The sequence below is a fragment of the Bos mutus genome, chromosome 8 (assembly GCF_027580195.1).
Source record: "Bos mutus isolate GX-2022 chromosome 8, NWIPB_WYAK_1.1, whole genome shotgun sequence".
NCBI classification, from domain to species: Eukaryota; Metazoa; Chordata; class Mammalia; order Artiodactyla; family Bovidae; genus Bos; species Bos mutus.
In genome coordinates this window covers 11,209,820-11,225,338 of record NC_091624.1, presented here as the reverse complement: position 1 = coordinate 11,225,338, position 15,519 = coordinate 11,209,820, and the positions used below count along the sequence as shown (strand labels likewise).

At 39.4% G+C, this 15,519-nt stretch overlaps 1 protein-coding gene across 2 annotated transcripts in view; it reads left to right on the top strand.

Annotated features, from left to right (window-relative positions):
- Positions 1-15,519, top strand: part of HSDL2 (hydroxysteroid dehydrogenase like 2) — a 60,745-nt gene that overhangs the window by 10,974 nt on the left and 34,252 nt on the right. For both annotated transcript variants that reach the window (XM_070375100.1, XM_070375099.1), the window contains exons 2-4: positions 6,376-6,539; positions 7,663-7,761; positions 14,305-14,419. In XM_070375100.1, coding sequence (XP_070231201.1) covers positions 6,376-6,539; positions 7,663-7,761; positions 14,305-14,419 — 378 coding nt within the window. The remainder of the gene's footprint in view (positions 1-6,375; positions 6,540-7,662; positions 7,762-14,304; positions 14,420-15,519) is intronic.

The window sequence follows — 15,519 nt, the reverse complement described above, 5'->3', positions numbered from 1 at the left end:
TTTACACCAGTATGGATATGTCTCCATGTTTTGTGAAATAAGCAAACTATAGAATGACATATACTGTATGAAGGGCTTCCCTGGTAGCTCAGCTGGTAAAGAATCCACTTGCAATGCAAGAGACCCCGGTTCAATTTCTGCGTCAGGAAGATACCCACACCAGTATTCTTGGGCTTCCCTGGTGGCTCCCTTTATTCCTCCCTGGTAAAGAATCCACCTGCCAGTGCAGGAGATGTAGGTTCCATCTCTGTGTCAGGAAGATCCCCTGGAGTAGAAAATGGCAGCCCACTCCAGTATTCTTGCCTGGAAAACCCCATGAACTGCGGAGTCTGGTGCGCTGAAGTCTATGGGGGCGCAAAAGAGTCAGATATGACTTAGCAACTAAAACAACAAACAGCAACAACAAAAATGAAATTCTTTTTTGAGGGGAAGAAAGAATGTGTTTATTTCCTAGGGCTGCCATAACAAAAGACCACCGATTGAGTGGCTTCAAATGGAGATTTAAGTTCTGAAGACTTGAAGTCTGAAGTCCAGGTGTTAGCAGTGCCCTAGCAATGCTAGTGTTCCCTCTGAAATTATGAGCAGAACCCTTACTTGCCTCTCCCTAGCTCTGGTTATCATCGGCAGTCCTTGGCATTCTTAGTTGGTGGCTGCTTTACTCCACTCTCCACTTCTCTCGTCACACGGTGTCCTCCCTGTGTGTCTGTCTGTATGTAGTCTTTCTTCCTCTTACAAAGGCACAGTCAAACTGAAGTAAGGATCCACCTACTGTCAGACGGTAAAGCGTCTGCCCACAATGTGGGAGACCTGGGTTCAATCCCTGGGTTGGGAAGATCCCCTGGAAAAGGAAATGGCAACCCACTCCGGTACTCTTGCCTAGAAAATTCCGTGGATGGAGGAGCCTGGTGGGCTACAGTCCATGAGGCTGCCAAAAGTTGGACACGACTGAGCGACTTCACTTTCTTTTCTTCCTACTCCTGTATGACCTCATTGTAACTAATTACATCTGCAGCAACCCTGTTTCCAAATAAGGTCTCATTAGGGGATGCTGGAGGTTAGGACTTCAAAATACCCTAACACTTTGGTAGATAAAATTCAATCTATGACAGGGAGGTACAATTGTATTTTGGTGAATACAGTTCAATTTATAATAGCGAAATAGTGTTTGCTGAATTGGGGTTCAAAATCGATCATACGTGTTCATACACATAAGTGTTCAAAACTGTTCTTAGCTCCCACACTGTACACAAACAGATGGAGGGTCGGATTTGGCCCCTGGCTTAGACATAGATAAGTAGGTATTAGGAATAATGAAAAAAAAAGGCAAGGAAATTAGTAATAATATTTAAAGTAGTTGTTACTTTGTGGGTCGGAAGGAAGAAGAAGGATAGAGAGGAGTAAACAGGTGGCTTCTAGGGTATTGATAATATTCTATTTCTTGGTATGCTTTTTATTTTGATCTTTAAGCTTTACACATTATTTATATATATTTTTTGTATTTTGTGGGTTTTTTTTTTTTTTTTTTACTAAAAGTAGTAAAAAGAACACCTCTTTATTCCCCTTCTTTCTTATTAAACCGTTTATTTCTTGTTTTGAAACACTTCTCCCACTTTTACCTCTGAACTTGCTTCTAAAGTGTAGTCTTTCTGATCTTGGCAAAAGCCTTACATTCTTTCCTAGCAAGCCTGCTTATCTGTTACCCTTGTCTCTGGTTACTGCCCCTTTTTCTGCTAGTCATTGTCACTTTGCTGCCCTCTCTTCAGCCTTCTCCTTGAACTTTATATGCCTTTAGAAAGTAAATAAGAAATGGGTTTCCCGCTCTGACTTAATTCAGGTTTTCTTCTCATCTAACACCTGAATAAGTAGAAAGTTAAAAGTGGGTGGTTGGATATATTATAAAAAAAGGGAATGGGCACGGAGAACTTCCCTCACATTTGGATCAGAGAATCTTTTGAACAACACCCACAGTTCTTTGTCAGCTTTCTATGTTTGTTTGTTTAACATCATTATTGAGATGTAATTCACGCACCACACAATTTACCCATTTAAAGTACACAATTAAATGGTATAGTCACAGAGTTGTGTACACACCACAGTCAACTTTAAAATATTTCTTCTATCCAAGAAAGAAACCCCGTACCCCTCCTCCTCCCACCCCCAGTCCCAGGCAGCCACTAGTCCTGTGTGTCTCTAGGTTTGCCTCTTGTGGACGTTTCATATAAATGGAATCATACATTATGAAGGCCTTGTGATGGCTTCTTTCACTGAGCATGTTTTCAAAGTTCATCCATGTGGACAGATCAGTACTTCATTCCCTTTTATTGCTGAATGTATCCCTTTGTGTGTATTGATTTATAACACATTTTCAGTTCAGTTCAGTTCAGTCGCTCAGTCGTGTAAGACTCTTTGTGACCCCATGGACTGCAGCACTCCAGGCTTCCCTGTCCATCATTAATTCGTGGAGCTTGCTCAAACTCATGTCCATTGGGTCGGTGATGCCATCCAACCATCTCATTCTCTGTCACCCCCTTCTCCTCCTCCCTTCAATCTTTCCCAGCATCAGGGTCTTTTCCATTGAGTCAGTTCTTTGCATCAGGTGGCCAGAGTATTAGAGTTTCAGCTTCAGCATCAGTCCTTCCAATGAATATTCAGGACTGATTTCCTTTAGGATGGATTGGTTGGATCTCCTTGCAGTCCAAGGGACTCTCAAGAGTCTTCTCCAACACCACAGTTCAAAAGCATCAATTCTTCGGCACTCAGCTTTCTTTATAATCCAACTCTCACATCCATACATGACTACTGGAAAAACCATAGCTCTGACTAGACAGACCTTTGTTGGCAGAGTAATATCTCAGCTTCTTAATATGCTGTCTAAGTTGGTCATAGTTTTTCTTCCAAGGAGCAAACATCTTTTAATTTCATGGCTGCAGTCACCATCAGTGATTTTGGAACCCCTCAAAATGAAGTCTGTCACTGTTTCCATTGTTTCCCCATCTATCTTCCATGAAGTGATGGGACTGGAAGTTATGATCTTAGTTTTCTGAATATTGAGTTTTAAGCCAACTTTTTCACTCTCCCCTTTCACTTTCATCAAGAGACTCTTTAGTTCTTCACTTTCTGCCATAAGGGTGGTGTCATCTGCATATCTGAGATTATTGATATTTCTCCCAGCATTCTTGATTCCAGCTTGTCCTTCATCCAGCCCAGCATTTCTCATGATGTACTTTGCATATAAGTTAAATCAGCAGGGTGACAATATACAGCCTTGACGTACTCCTTTCTTGATTTGGAACCAGTCTGTTGTTCTGTGTCTAGTTCTAACTATTGCTTCTTGACCTGCATACAGATTTCTCAGGAGGCAGGTAAGATGGTCTGATATTCCCATCTCTTTAAGAATTTTCCACAGTCTGTTGTGATCCACACAGACAAAGGCTTTGATGTAGTCAATAAAGCAGAAGTAGATGTTTTTCTGGAACTCTCTTGCTTTTTCGATGATCCATCGGATGTTGGCAATATGATCTCTGGCTCCTCTGCCTTTTCTAAATCCAGGTTGAACATCTGGAATTTCATGGTTCACATACCGTTGAAGCATGGCTTGGAGAGAATTTTGAGCATTACTTTGCTAGCGTGTGAGATGAGTGCAATTGTGCAGTAGTTTGAACATTCTTTGGCATTGCCTTTCTTTGGGATTGGATTGAAAAGTGACCTTTTCCAGTCCTGTGGCCACTGCTGAGTTTTCCAAATTTGCTGGCATATTGAATGTGGTACTTTCACAGCATCATCTTTTAGGATTTGAAATAGCTCAACTGAAATTCCATCGCCTCCAGTAGCTTTGTTTGTAGTGATGCTTCCTAAGGCCCACTTGACTTCGCATTCCAGGGTGTCTGGTTCTAGGTCATTGATCACACCATCATGGTTATCTGGGTCATGAAGCTCTTTTTTTGTATAGTTCTGTGTATTGTTTCCACCTCTTCTTAATAACTTATGCTTCTGTTAGGTCCATACCATTTCTGTCCTTTATTGTGCCCATTTTTGCATGAAATGTTCCCTTGGTATCTCTCATTTTCTTAAAGAGATCTCTAGTCTTTCCCATTCTATTGTTTTCCTCTATTTCTTTGCATTGATCACTGCTGCTAAGTCGCTTCAGTTGTGTGAGTCTGTGCAACCCCATAGATGCCTCCCACTAGGCTCCCCCGTCCCTGGGATTCTCCAGGCAAGAACACTGGAGTGGGTTGCCATTTCCTTCTCCAATGCGTGAAAGTGAAAAGTGAAAGTGAAGTCGCTCAGTCGTGTCCAACTCTTAGCAACCTCATGGACTGCAGCCTACCAGGCTCCTCTGTCTATGGGATTTTCCAGGCAAGAGTACTGGAGTGGGGTACCGTTGGCTTTCTTATCTCTCCTTACTGTTCTTTGGAACTCTGCATTCAGATGGGTATATCTTTCCTTTTCTGCTTTGCCTTTAGTTTCTCTTCTTTTCTCAGCTATTTGTAAGGCCTCCATAGACAACCATTTTGCCTTTTTGCACTTTTTTTTCTTGGGGATGGTCTTGATCACTGCCTCCTGTACAATGTCACAAACCTCCGTCTGTAGTTCTTTAGGTACTGTGTCTATCAGATCTAATTCCTTGAATCTATTTGTTACTTATACTGTATAATCATAAGGAATTTGGTTTAGGTCATACATGATCAGTCTAGAGGTTTTCCCTACTTTCTTCAATTTAAGTCTGAATTTGGCAGTAACAAGTTCATGATCTGAGCCACAGTCAGGTCCTGGTCTTGTTTTTGCTGACTTTATAAGGCTTCTCCATCTTTGGCTGCAAAGAATATAATCAGTCTGATTTTTCTGTTGACCATATAGTGATGTCCGCGTGTAGAGTCTTCTCTTGTATTGTTAAAGAGGATGTTTCCTATAAGAAGTGCATTGTCTTGGCAAAACTCTGTTAGCCTTTGCCCTGCTTCATTTCGTACTCCAAGGCCAAATTTGCCTGTTACCCCAGGTATCTCTTGACTTCCTACTTTTGCATTCCAGTCCCCTATAATGAAAAGGACATCCCTTTTGAGTGTTAGTTCTAGAAGGTCTTGTAGGTCTTCATAGAACCAGTCAACTTCAGCTTCTTCAGCATTACTGGTTGGGGCATAGACTTGGATTACAGTGATATTGAATGGTTTGTCTTGCAAACGAACAGAGATCATTCTGTCGTTTTTTGAGATTGCACCCAAGTACTGCATTTCAGACTTTTTTGTTGACTATGATGGCTACTCCATTTCTTCTAAGGGATTCCTGCCCACAGTAGTAGACATAATGGTCATCTGAGTTAAAGTTGCCCATTCCAGTCCATTTTAGTTCACTAGTTCCTAAAATGTCCATGTTCATTCTTGCCATCCCCTGTTTGACCACTTCCAATTTGCCTTGATTAATGAACCTAACATTCCAGGTTCCTATGCAATATTGCTCTTTACAACACTGGACCTTGCTTCCATCACCAGTCACATCCACAACTGGGCATCATTTTTACTTTGGCTCCATCTCTTCATTCTCTCTGGAGTTATTTCTCTACTCTCCTCCAGTAACATATTGGGCACCTACTGACCTGGGGAGTTCATCTTTCAGTGTCATATCTTTTTGCCTTTTCATACTGTTCATGGGGTTCTCAAGGCAAGAATGCTGAAGTGGTTTGCCATTCCCTTCTCCAGTGGACCACGTTTTGTCAGAACATCTTCTCCACCGTGATCCATCCGTCTTGGGTGGCCCTGCATGGCAAGGCTCATAGTGTTATTGAGTTAGACAAGGCTACAGTCCCTGTGATCAGTTATATATAACACATTTTACTTTATCCATTCATCAGCTGATGGACATTTAAGTTGTTTCAACTCTAGCTATTATAAGCAATGATGAGCATCTGTTAAATAATTATTAGCTTTTACGTAATTCCTTTTAAGTGGTATGTATTCATTGCAGAAAACTGAAAAACCCTGAAGAATATAAAGACTATGATAAAATTTATTCATAATCCCACCATTCAAAAGTAAGGTCCTTTTACAAATTTTTCAAAAAAAAACTTTAACACTTTTTCTGTGGGGAAAAAAAATAAATGTTCATGTAGTTCATTAATTCCTCATTTCTTTTTAAGATTTACTCATTTGAGCAGATTTTGTTTGCAAAAATCATAGCAAATCCGGCCACTGCAGTTATAATAATTTATAGATCATTATACAATGGGAGTAATCAGGTATCAGATGGGGAAGGAGGAGGGTTTAGAGAAAGTTTGATAGAAGAGGAAACATGTTTTGTGAATATGTGCATGAGTTTTTGGTACTGATATCAATAAATAGAAACTTTGAGATTTCTAATAAGGCCATATTTGTTCTGTTGTAGGAAGTTAGCAGGATGTACTGTCTTCATCACAGGGGCAAGCCGTGGCATTGGCAAAGCGATTGCTTTGAAAGCAGCCAAGGATGGAGCAAACATAGTCATTGCTGCGAAGACTGCCCAGGCACACCCCAAACTTCCAGGCACCATCTATACTGCTGCTGAAGAAAGTATGTTTCAGTAAATCGAGAATTTGCTGGAAAGTTTAATTATATCTTTCTGAAGTCTATCCTATAAATAATTTTATCTGGTTAAAGAAATATTTTGTCACCTTAGAGTGGTGTTTGGGGATCATTTTTCTCCCTAGCTTTTTTAAGTAATGGGAGTGATTTCTGTTAAAAATCATATGTCATGAGGCCAGTGGTTCTTGGATGAGAGCAAAGAGCAGAAGAGTAGAAGCAGAGGAAAGAATTTAAGAGGTGTATGGTGTGAATGAAAAAACGCTCCATGTTACCTGTTCTCTGCATAATTTGCAAGTCATTATTTTAATACTTTCAGGTCACAAACAGTTACTTTTTTTCTTTTAAAAAAGTTATTTACTTTTAATTGAAGGATAATTGCTTTACAATACTGTGTTGGTTTCTCCCAGACATTATCATGAATCAGCCATAGATATACATATGTGCCCTCCCTCCTGAACCTCCCTTCCGTCTCCCACCCCATCCTACCCCTCTAGGTTGTTACCGAGCCGAGGGAACACAAATAGTTATTGAGTGCTTATATTCAAGGCACTGTGCCAGGAGTGAGGGCTTCAGCTTCAGCTGATATGCTCGTTTTGTTAGTTATGTTAATAGTGCTGTGGTTATGTAAAGGGAATACATATGAAGCAATTATGAATGAAGTGATGCCTGGGATTTGTTTTGAAACATACCAGCAAAAAACGAAACAGAATTGGTGGTAGATAAATTTACTGCAAAACATGGTCAATCATTGAAGATAGTTAATGGATTCATGATAGTTCATTATACTATTCTTTATATTTTTGTACATTTTAAGAAATTTTCCATAGTAAACATCTTTTAAATTACCTTCCCCCCTTATTTCTTTTTAATAGCATTTTTAAAAATTGCCCTCTTTTTTGTTTGTTTTTTAAATAGAGATGACCTGGCTAGTCTGTAGATGGCTATGAATTCAGTCTGTCCTACAGCAGGACAGAGTTGCTAGTAGTTGGAAGACATCATTATTTATACTGATTTTCTGAAAATGGGGTACTTTTTCCTTTTGACTTATGTCAGAGGTGTGGTATCGATGAAAGTTTTAACATTTGAATGCATCTTTATTTATCCTCTGTAGTCAAAGCAGCTGGAGGAAAGGCCTTGCCATGTATTGTTGATGTAAGAGATGAAGAGCAAATCAGCAGTGCTGTGGAGAAGGCAGTGGAAAAATTTGGAGGTAGTGCCTTCATTCTGAGATAATTATTGAATATTGGTAAAGTATCGGTATAACTATCACTTTAATTTTTAACTTTCTTTTGATATTTTTATTCTTTAAGTCTTCAGAGTATAGCCAGAAATAAGTATTTGTTCCTACAGAAGCACAGTTTAAAACCATCTGATGAGTAACTGAATAATTGTTAAAAATTATTTTTAATATAACCAATCTCCCATCCAACGTAAAGTTAAGACCTTGACCATAACATATACATCTATACCCCAGATCGCATCCACTTGTTTTCACGTAACCCATCATTTGATGACTTTTTAATATTTATTGAGTAAAGTGCAGATTACCTATTGGCTTTCAAGACATTTCGCATTCTGATGTTAACAGATGTGTTTTGGCTCCATATTCTTTCTATATGCCTATGTAAACTCCCTAATCCAGCCAAAAGAGTTTGCTTCCATTTCCTTACCTTAATTTTGTCTCTTCATCTTTTCTCATCCCATTCCTGAAGCTCCTCAATGACCACTCCTCCACCTCCCACCCTTCCTGAAATGACCCCTTCTTTTTCTTTAGAAATATTTGTGCTTAAATCTCATCTACTTCATGAAGCCAATTTCCCAACTATGCAAAGTAATCACAAATGTACATTTTTCTTTCTCTGAATTCGTAGAACATTCCTTTGGTCCTCTTCTTGTAAAACTTCAGATCTTAGTATTTTTTCTTTTCCCAAATTAATTCGTAATCTCCTAGAAGGCAAGTATTGGGAGTTGAATTAAGACTTTGATGGTATTATAGCATGGTATTTAGCTGTGTCCAAATCCTGTCCAAACCATTACCATTCTCTCCTTATATTATTCCAGAGACTGTATGTATATGCAGAGGATATTGGGGAACAAGGTAGTGCTTTATTAGCAAGTCTCATGCTTATAACCGCTAATGGAGAGTGCTATGTTCTTCTGGACTGGAGCACAAAGCTTTGACTCAAATGGGATCTCTTCCTTTAAATTCAAAATCTTACCCCTGGCTGGCAACCTTTCCCAAAGTAATGTGAATGCCCCTGAGAGAAGACGAGAGAGAATGCAAAATTACTGGGTGTTTTTTTTTTTTTTTCCTTCTTCTTCTTACTGATAGGGTCCAAAATATGAAGGAAGAAGAAGAAGCCACATTCAAATGGGGGACCTTTATCTAAAATAACTTCTACCTACTAGGAAAAGTGACCAATTAGTGCCAGTTAGGACTTTACCTAATTAGTTTGAAAGTGAGACTTCTACCTACTAGGAAAAGTGACCAATTAGTGCCAATTAGGATTTAACCTAATTAGTTTAGCCACTCCTTTTTAGGAAGGAATTAAGGGATAAGGTGGTAAGGGTAGAAGAATAGAGCTTTTCCTTCCTCTGTATTCATCCAGTTTTAGTTCTTTCCATTGATCCATTGGTTCTGTCAACTGAGAGTGAATTTATCCTTTCTGGAGACGGAGATCATCAGAATGTAGGGGAGGACTGCTACCACCTTTGTCTGTGTCCTTTCTCAGTCTTAGTTTCTGTCCTCTAATTCTGTTAGAGAACATGAACAGTTCAGTTGTTGTCTGGTGTTGTCCCAAGAAACCTCTGAAATGGGTCAGGATGGACATTAACTATAGATACTGAAGGCCATACCATAATAAGCCCAGAATTCACCTCCTTTTTAACTTCCCATCTTGAATTCTAGCTGGATCCAGAAGGAGTTACACATTGTGTATTAGTGACAGCATAGTCCAAAAATATGCACCTGAGTGTCAAAATGTGAAGACCTCCACTTTCCAGGTTGGGGCTCTTCCAGAGTAGCTGGCATCTCACAAGTTTGTTTCTTCTCCTGTTGTTGCCACAGAGAATTTAAAGAGCCAAACTGAAATCTCTTTCTTGGAAGAATTAAAGCCCAGAAATCTCTCCTCTCCAATTTCCTAACTCTGTTTTGTCCCAGCCAAGGAAGTTTCACTCAGATGCATGGATGGTCTCGATTGGTTTAGCCACCATGGCTTAGATTGTCTTCCATTGAACCCGGCATCATTCCTTCAGCATCTTCAGTGTGGGATTGATCCAGCTTTGTCTATCAAGTGATCTACTTTCCCAGGAACAGACAGAGAAGATGAAAGGGACCAAAGCAAATCTTGTTTTTTGTTTCTTCAGAAGCCAGTTGATCCATATTAATTGATTTGGCATTCATATCCTGGAACTTAGCTGAGTTGGTAGAAATCTTCAGTCAAGAAGATATGCTTTGGACTTCCCTGGTCGTCCAGTGGTTAGGACTTTGCCTTCCAATGCAGGGAGTGCAGGTTCAATCCCTGGTCAGGGAGCTACGGTTCCATATGCCTCGCAGCCAAAAAACCAAAACATAATCAAGAGGTATGGTAAGAAGTTCAATGAAGACTTTAAAAAAAGAGAAGATATACTTTTCATATCTTTGGGGGAAGAAAATCTGCCAATGTATTTTGCTTCCTGTTGTTGAGATGGGCATCTGAAACACTTCTGTTTTCTTGCTAAAGTGCAAATTGGTGGTGGAGTTACCTCTCTTGGAATCTTCCCTAACATTTCCTTCCCTCCTCCTTAGGATCCACGTTGATGTATTTAAAATATTTTGCTTTCCATTTGCCCATGAACTTCTGCTTTTCTGGCGTAATGATGCAGAATCTTAATTCTTTGGTGAGCTCTGCTCAGCAACTCAACTGCTGCTACCTCCTAATCAGGATGGATGTCACATTTATGAGATGATTCAAGGCCTGCTCTTTTCTTCTCTGTGTATTTTTTTCCTCTAGATCTTCCAAGCCTTTATTTTTGGTTTGTTTGGTTTCAGTTCCATGCTGTGGTTGCTGCTGTTATGGTGTGGTTTGGAGTTTTGTAGGCCTTTGAAGTCTGCCTTTTAGAGAAGACTTTACCTTTCTCCTAACTTTTCTCTCTGCCAGGGAATTATCCTTAACAAAGTCCTGAGCAGTGGATGATGCTTTCCCTGTGCCCCTTGGGGACCTCTGCCACACAGTACTGCCTATCATCTTGCCTTCCTTCATCTTCATAGTTTTTACGCCTTGAGTAGATTACACTATTTCATCAACCACAGATATAATATTTCCTGCCATCTTTTTTTCTGCAGCAGGCATACATGCTTCTTATTCTGTATCATTTCCCACCATTGTGCCCTGATTCATTAAAAAAATTTTTCTTTTTGGCTGTACCATGTGGCATGTGGAGTCTTAGTTCCCCAGCTAGGGACTGAACCTGTGCCCTTTGCATTGGAAGCCTGGAACCTTAACCACTGGACCACCAGGGAAGTCCCATCCCTGATCTGTTAGGTTGGTGCAGAAGTAATTATGGTTTCAGACCCTGAATCTTTATTAATCAAAATAGGAACCATTACAGTCAACACAATTTTGCCAACAAGAAATAAGTTTGTTTATCCTTGTAGTATAAAAATCCATGCTTTGGGATTCAACGAACTCTGGGAAAGCATTTTCTTCATCTTGTTGGTTGTAGAAGCATTTCCCCAGCAAAATGTTGTTGAGATGCTTGAAGAAGTGAGAGTTGGCTAGAGGACAGGTGACTATGGCAGATGAGGGAAAACTCTGTAGCCCAGTTCATTCAACTTTTCAAACGTTGGTTGTGCTAAGTGCAGTCAGGTGTTGTTGTAAAGAAGAATTGGGCCTTTTCTGTTGACCTGTGCTGGCTGCAGTCATTGAAGTTTTCTGTGCATCTCATCAATTTGCTGAGCATATTTCTCAGATATAGTGGTTTCGCTGGGATTCAGAAAGCTGTAGTGAACCAGGCTCGTAGCAGACCACCAAACAGTGACCATGACCCTTCTTCTGGTGCAGGTTTGGCTTTGGGAAGTGCTTTGGAGCTTCTTTTTGGTTCAGCCACTGAGCTGGTCATGGCCAGTTGTTGTATAAATTCCACTTTTTGTCACGTCACAATCCAATTGAGAAATGGTTTGTTGTTGTTGCATACAATAAGAGAAGACAGCACTTAAATGATTTTTTTTGATTTGCTGTCAGCTCATGAGGCACCTGCTTATCAAGCTTTTTCATTTTCATGTTTCCAATTTGCTTCAACTGCCAAATGACCACAGAATGGTCTGTTGAGTTCTTGGGTAACTTCTCGTGTAGTTGTAAGAGGACCAGCTTCAGTTATCCTCTCAATTGGTCATTGTCAGCTTCTGATGGTTGGCCACTACTCTCCTCATCTTCAAGGCTCTCATCTCCTTTGCAAAACTTCTTGTACCACCACTGCACTGAACGTTCATTAGTAGTTCCTGGGCCAAATGCATTGTTGATGTTGTGAGTTGTCTCTGCTGCTTAATGACCCATTTTGAACTTACATAAGAAAATCTCTTGAGTTTTGCTTTTTGTCTAACATTATTTCCATAGTCTAAAATACATATAAAATAAGCAGCAAGTAATAATTCATTAGCAAGAAATGTGCATTAAAATGATATATAACATAATCACATTTATTTAAGAATGTATTTCAATATCAAATGGCAGAGTTCAACAATGCAAAACCTAAATTACTTTTGCACCAACCTAATATTTTTATTTGGCTCATCTGAGTCTAAAAATTTTGTTACCCCTTAATTGGACCCAGGTTTTTTTTCTTTATCATTGGCAAGTCAGATCCAGTTTGCACAATCTGTAGCTTCAGTCCTCATCTACTTTCATTTGCTTTGGGGCTCACTAGAGGATTTATTTGGCAAAAACAGAACTATATTCAGCAACATGGAACTGAACATTATTTTTCCTACAAAGTTAAAAGCACATTGTATCTCCTTTCTGACCACTTGCCCAGTCCCCATTTCTTTGAGAGATAAAGCTTCATCTAAATTATTTCATCTGATTGTTAATTGTCACTTGTAATTTTATTGCTACTTCAGTCTCGGGTATTCCTTTAGAAAGGTGGATGAATTCATTACATATTCTAATGTATTGTCTATGGATTATAAGATAAAGTCAAGCATGTATCTGCTAATACTTTTCAAGTAAAAGTAAAAGACCTGTTTTAAAACTGAAAAGTTAAAGACCTGTCTTTAAACTTAGAAATGCCTTAATAGTAGGCTTCCCTGGTGGCCCAGATGATAAAGAATCTGCCTGCAATTCAGAGACCCATGTTCTATTCCTGTGTCAGGAAGATCCCCTGGAGAAGAAAATGGCAACCCACTCCAGTATTCTTGCCTGGAGAATTCCATAGACAGAGGAGCTTGGTGGGCTACAGTCCATGGGGTCGCACAGAGTCGAACATGACTGAGCGACTATCACTCACTCACTCACTCACTCATAATAACCTCATTTAAACCATTATTCACACAATGTGAGAGAGGGGCAAAGCAAAGTCAAGAGAATAGTAAAAGACATTTATGGCAACAGTCTAACCCCAGCAATAGAAGTTGTCATATATCTATTTGACAAAATATTAAATGTTCTTTAAAAAGAATTTTGGCAGCAACGTGGATGCAACAAGAGATGATCATACTAAATGAAGTAAGTCAGAAAGAGACATACCCTGTAGTATTACTTATATGTGGGATCTAAAATATGATACAAATGAACTTATCTATGAAACAGAAACAGACGCACAGACACAGAGAACAGACCTGTGGTTGCCAGGTGGGAGAGGGGTGGGGAGGGAAGGACTGGGAGTTTGGTATCAGCAGGTACAAACCATTACATATAGAATGGATGAGCAACGAGATCCAACCGTATAGTTCAGGGAGCTATATTCAATATCCTGAGATAAAGCATAGTGGAAAAGAACATAAAAAAGAATGTATATATATGTAAAACTGAGTCACTTTACTGTATATCAGAAATTGACATTGCAAATCAACGTTACTTTAGTTTGAAAAAAAATGAATTATGAAGGCCATGTAGAAGTGCAAAAATGTGTTGAGATGCTTTTGTATTTTACCATTTTCATTTAACATTATTTAAGCTTGTAGCCATAAATGTTACATATGGATAAGGACTAGATAGAATATGCAGAAATAATTATGATTCTAGATTTAATTTATTTTGTGTATAAGTTTATCTACTTTGATGATTTGCCTAGAATTGAAGCTCTGAGTCATTTCTACTTTCCCAGTTCCAAGACCAGAAAGGAGTTCTTTCATTTAAGTAAGGGCCTTAAAGGGAGAAGGGAGACCAGTGTCCTTGGAAGGAAGGCAGACCTTGGAAAGATGCTGGAGAGGAGGGAAAACTTTAAGGAAGTTGACCTAAGGTTTTGGAGACAAAGAGGGAATTAAGAGATCAGGAATTAAGAGAACAGATAAGGACGGAAGCGACAAACTACTGAGGACTAAGCGTCTTTGTGGTTTCCTGTGGAGCCCTGATGATGGGCTGACTTCACAGTGCCAGTGAAAATCATTTGCGTGCTGTTTTGACATAGCTACTGAGTCCTACGCTGGGAAATTGGTCAGTCATATTATCTAAAAGAAGTGTTTGTGAACTCAGGATTCAACTGTATAAATATTGTTTATTTCTTTCTGTTGTAAAGTCTAAATGACATTACTAAGAAGTTGATTATTTGAAAACAGGAATTGATATTTTGGTGAATAATGCCAGTGCAATTAGCTTGACCAACACATTGGAAACACCTACGAAGAAAGTGGATTTGATGATGAACGTCAACACCAGAGGCACCTATCTTACGTAAGTTGAAGAGCTGTGGGACAGACTTTGCTGGTGGTCCAGTAGCTAAGATTCCTTGCTCCTAATGCAGGAGGTCCAGGTTCGATCCCTGGTCAGGAACTAGATGCCACGTGATACAGCTAATACCCGGAGCGCCAAATAAATACTTAAAAGAAAAAAATGGCTATGAGTGTTGCAGTGCTTTGTCAGAGAACTAGTTGTGAACATATTTGAATAGGTTAGCAATCAGTTTGAAATCTAGTCAATCCTTATTTGTATTTCTAAGTTTTAATTAAACATATAATCTCCAATGGGCTTCCCTCATAGTTCAGATGGTAAAGAATCCACCTGCAGTGCAGAAGACCTGGGTTTGATCCTAGGTTGGGAAAATCCCCTGTAGAAGGGAATGGCTACCCACCCCAGTATTCTTGCCTGGAAAATTCCATGGGCTGAGAAGCCTGGAGGGCTACAGTCCATGGGGTCGCAAAGAGTCAGACACAACTGAGCAACTAACACTTAACTTATCATCTCCAGTATTATATGTGTTTGTATCATGTTAAATGCATGCTTATAGAGATTCTATAATAAGGCTCAACTGTATTTTTGAACAGTTGATCTTTCTTATACCCAGCTCACTTTATTCATTTATTCAAATGCCCTGTAGGCCTTTGAGCTTACAGCACTCAAAATAACATGATTCATGTGAAAGCTAAGAAGTGCAGTGCCTAGCACACAGTGAACTTAGCTGCTTTATTAAGCTCAAGATACTAGTATCTAAGTGTGGCACTGAGTTTTCAGTATAATGAGTAAGATAGGGCATGTTGCCATGGAAAATGTACCTGGTTAGGGTTAGTGATGCTGAGGGTTAGGCAAGCAAAGTGCTGGTGGAAAGGTTTTGTCTAATAGATCAAAGGAGAAGCTCATGTTTATAATGTAAATAAAATGAATTTTTTCCTTTGAGTGTGAAATATGGTCTTATTGCTTGGAATAGGTTGTTTGTTTCCTATCAGTGTTTTGAGGTGCGGCTTCACTGTTCTAATGACTATCAGTGGTAATGTTGTTTGTCCTTCTTTCTCACTCCCATAATTATGAAATACCTCTGGAATGGAAAAACAATATGT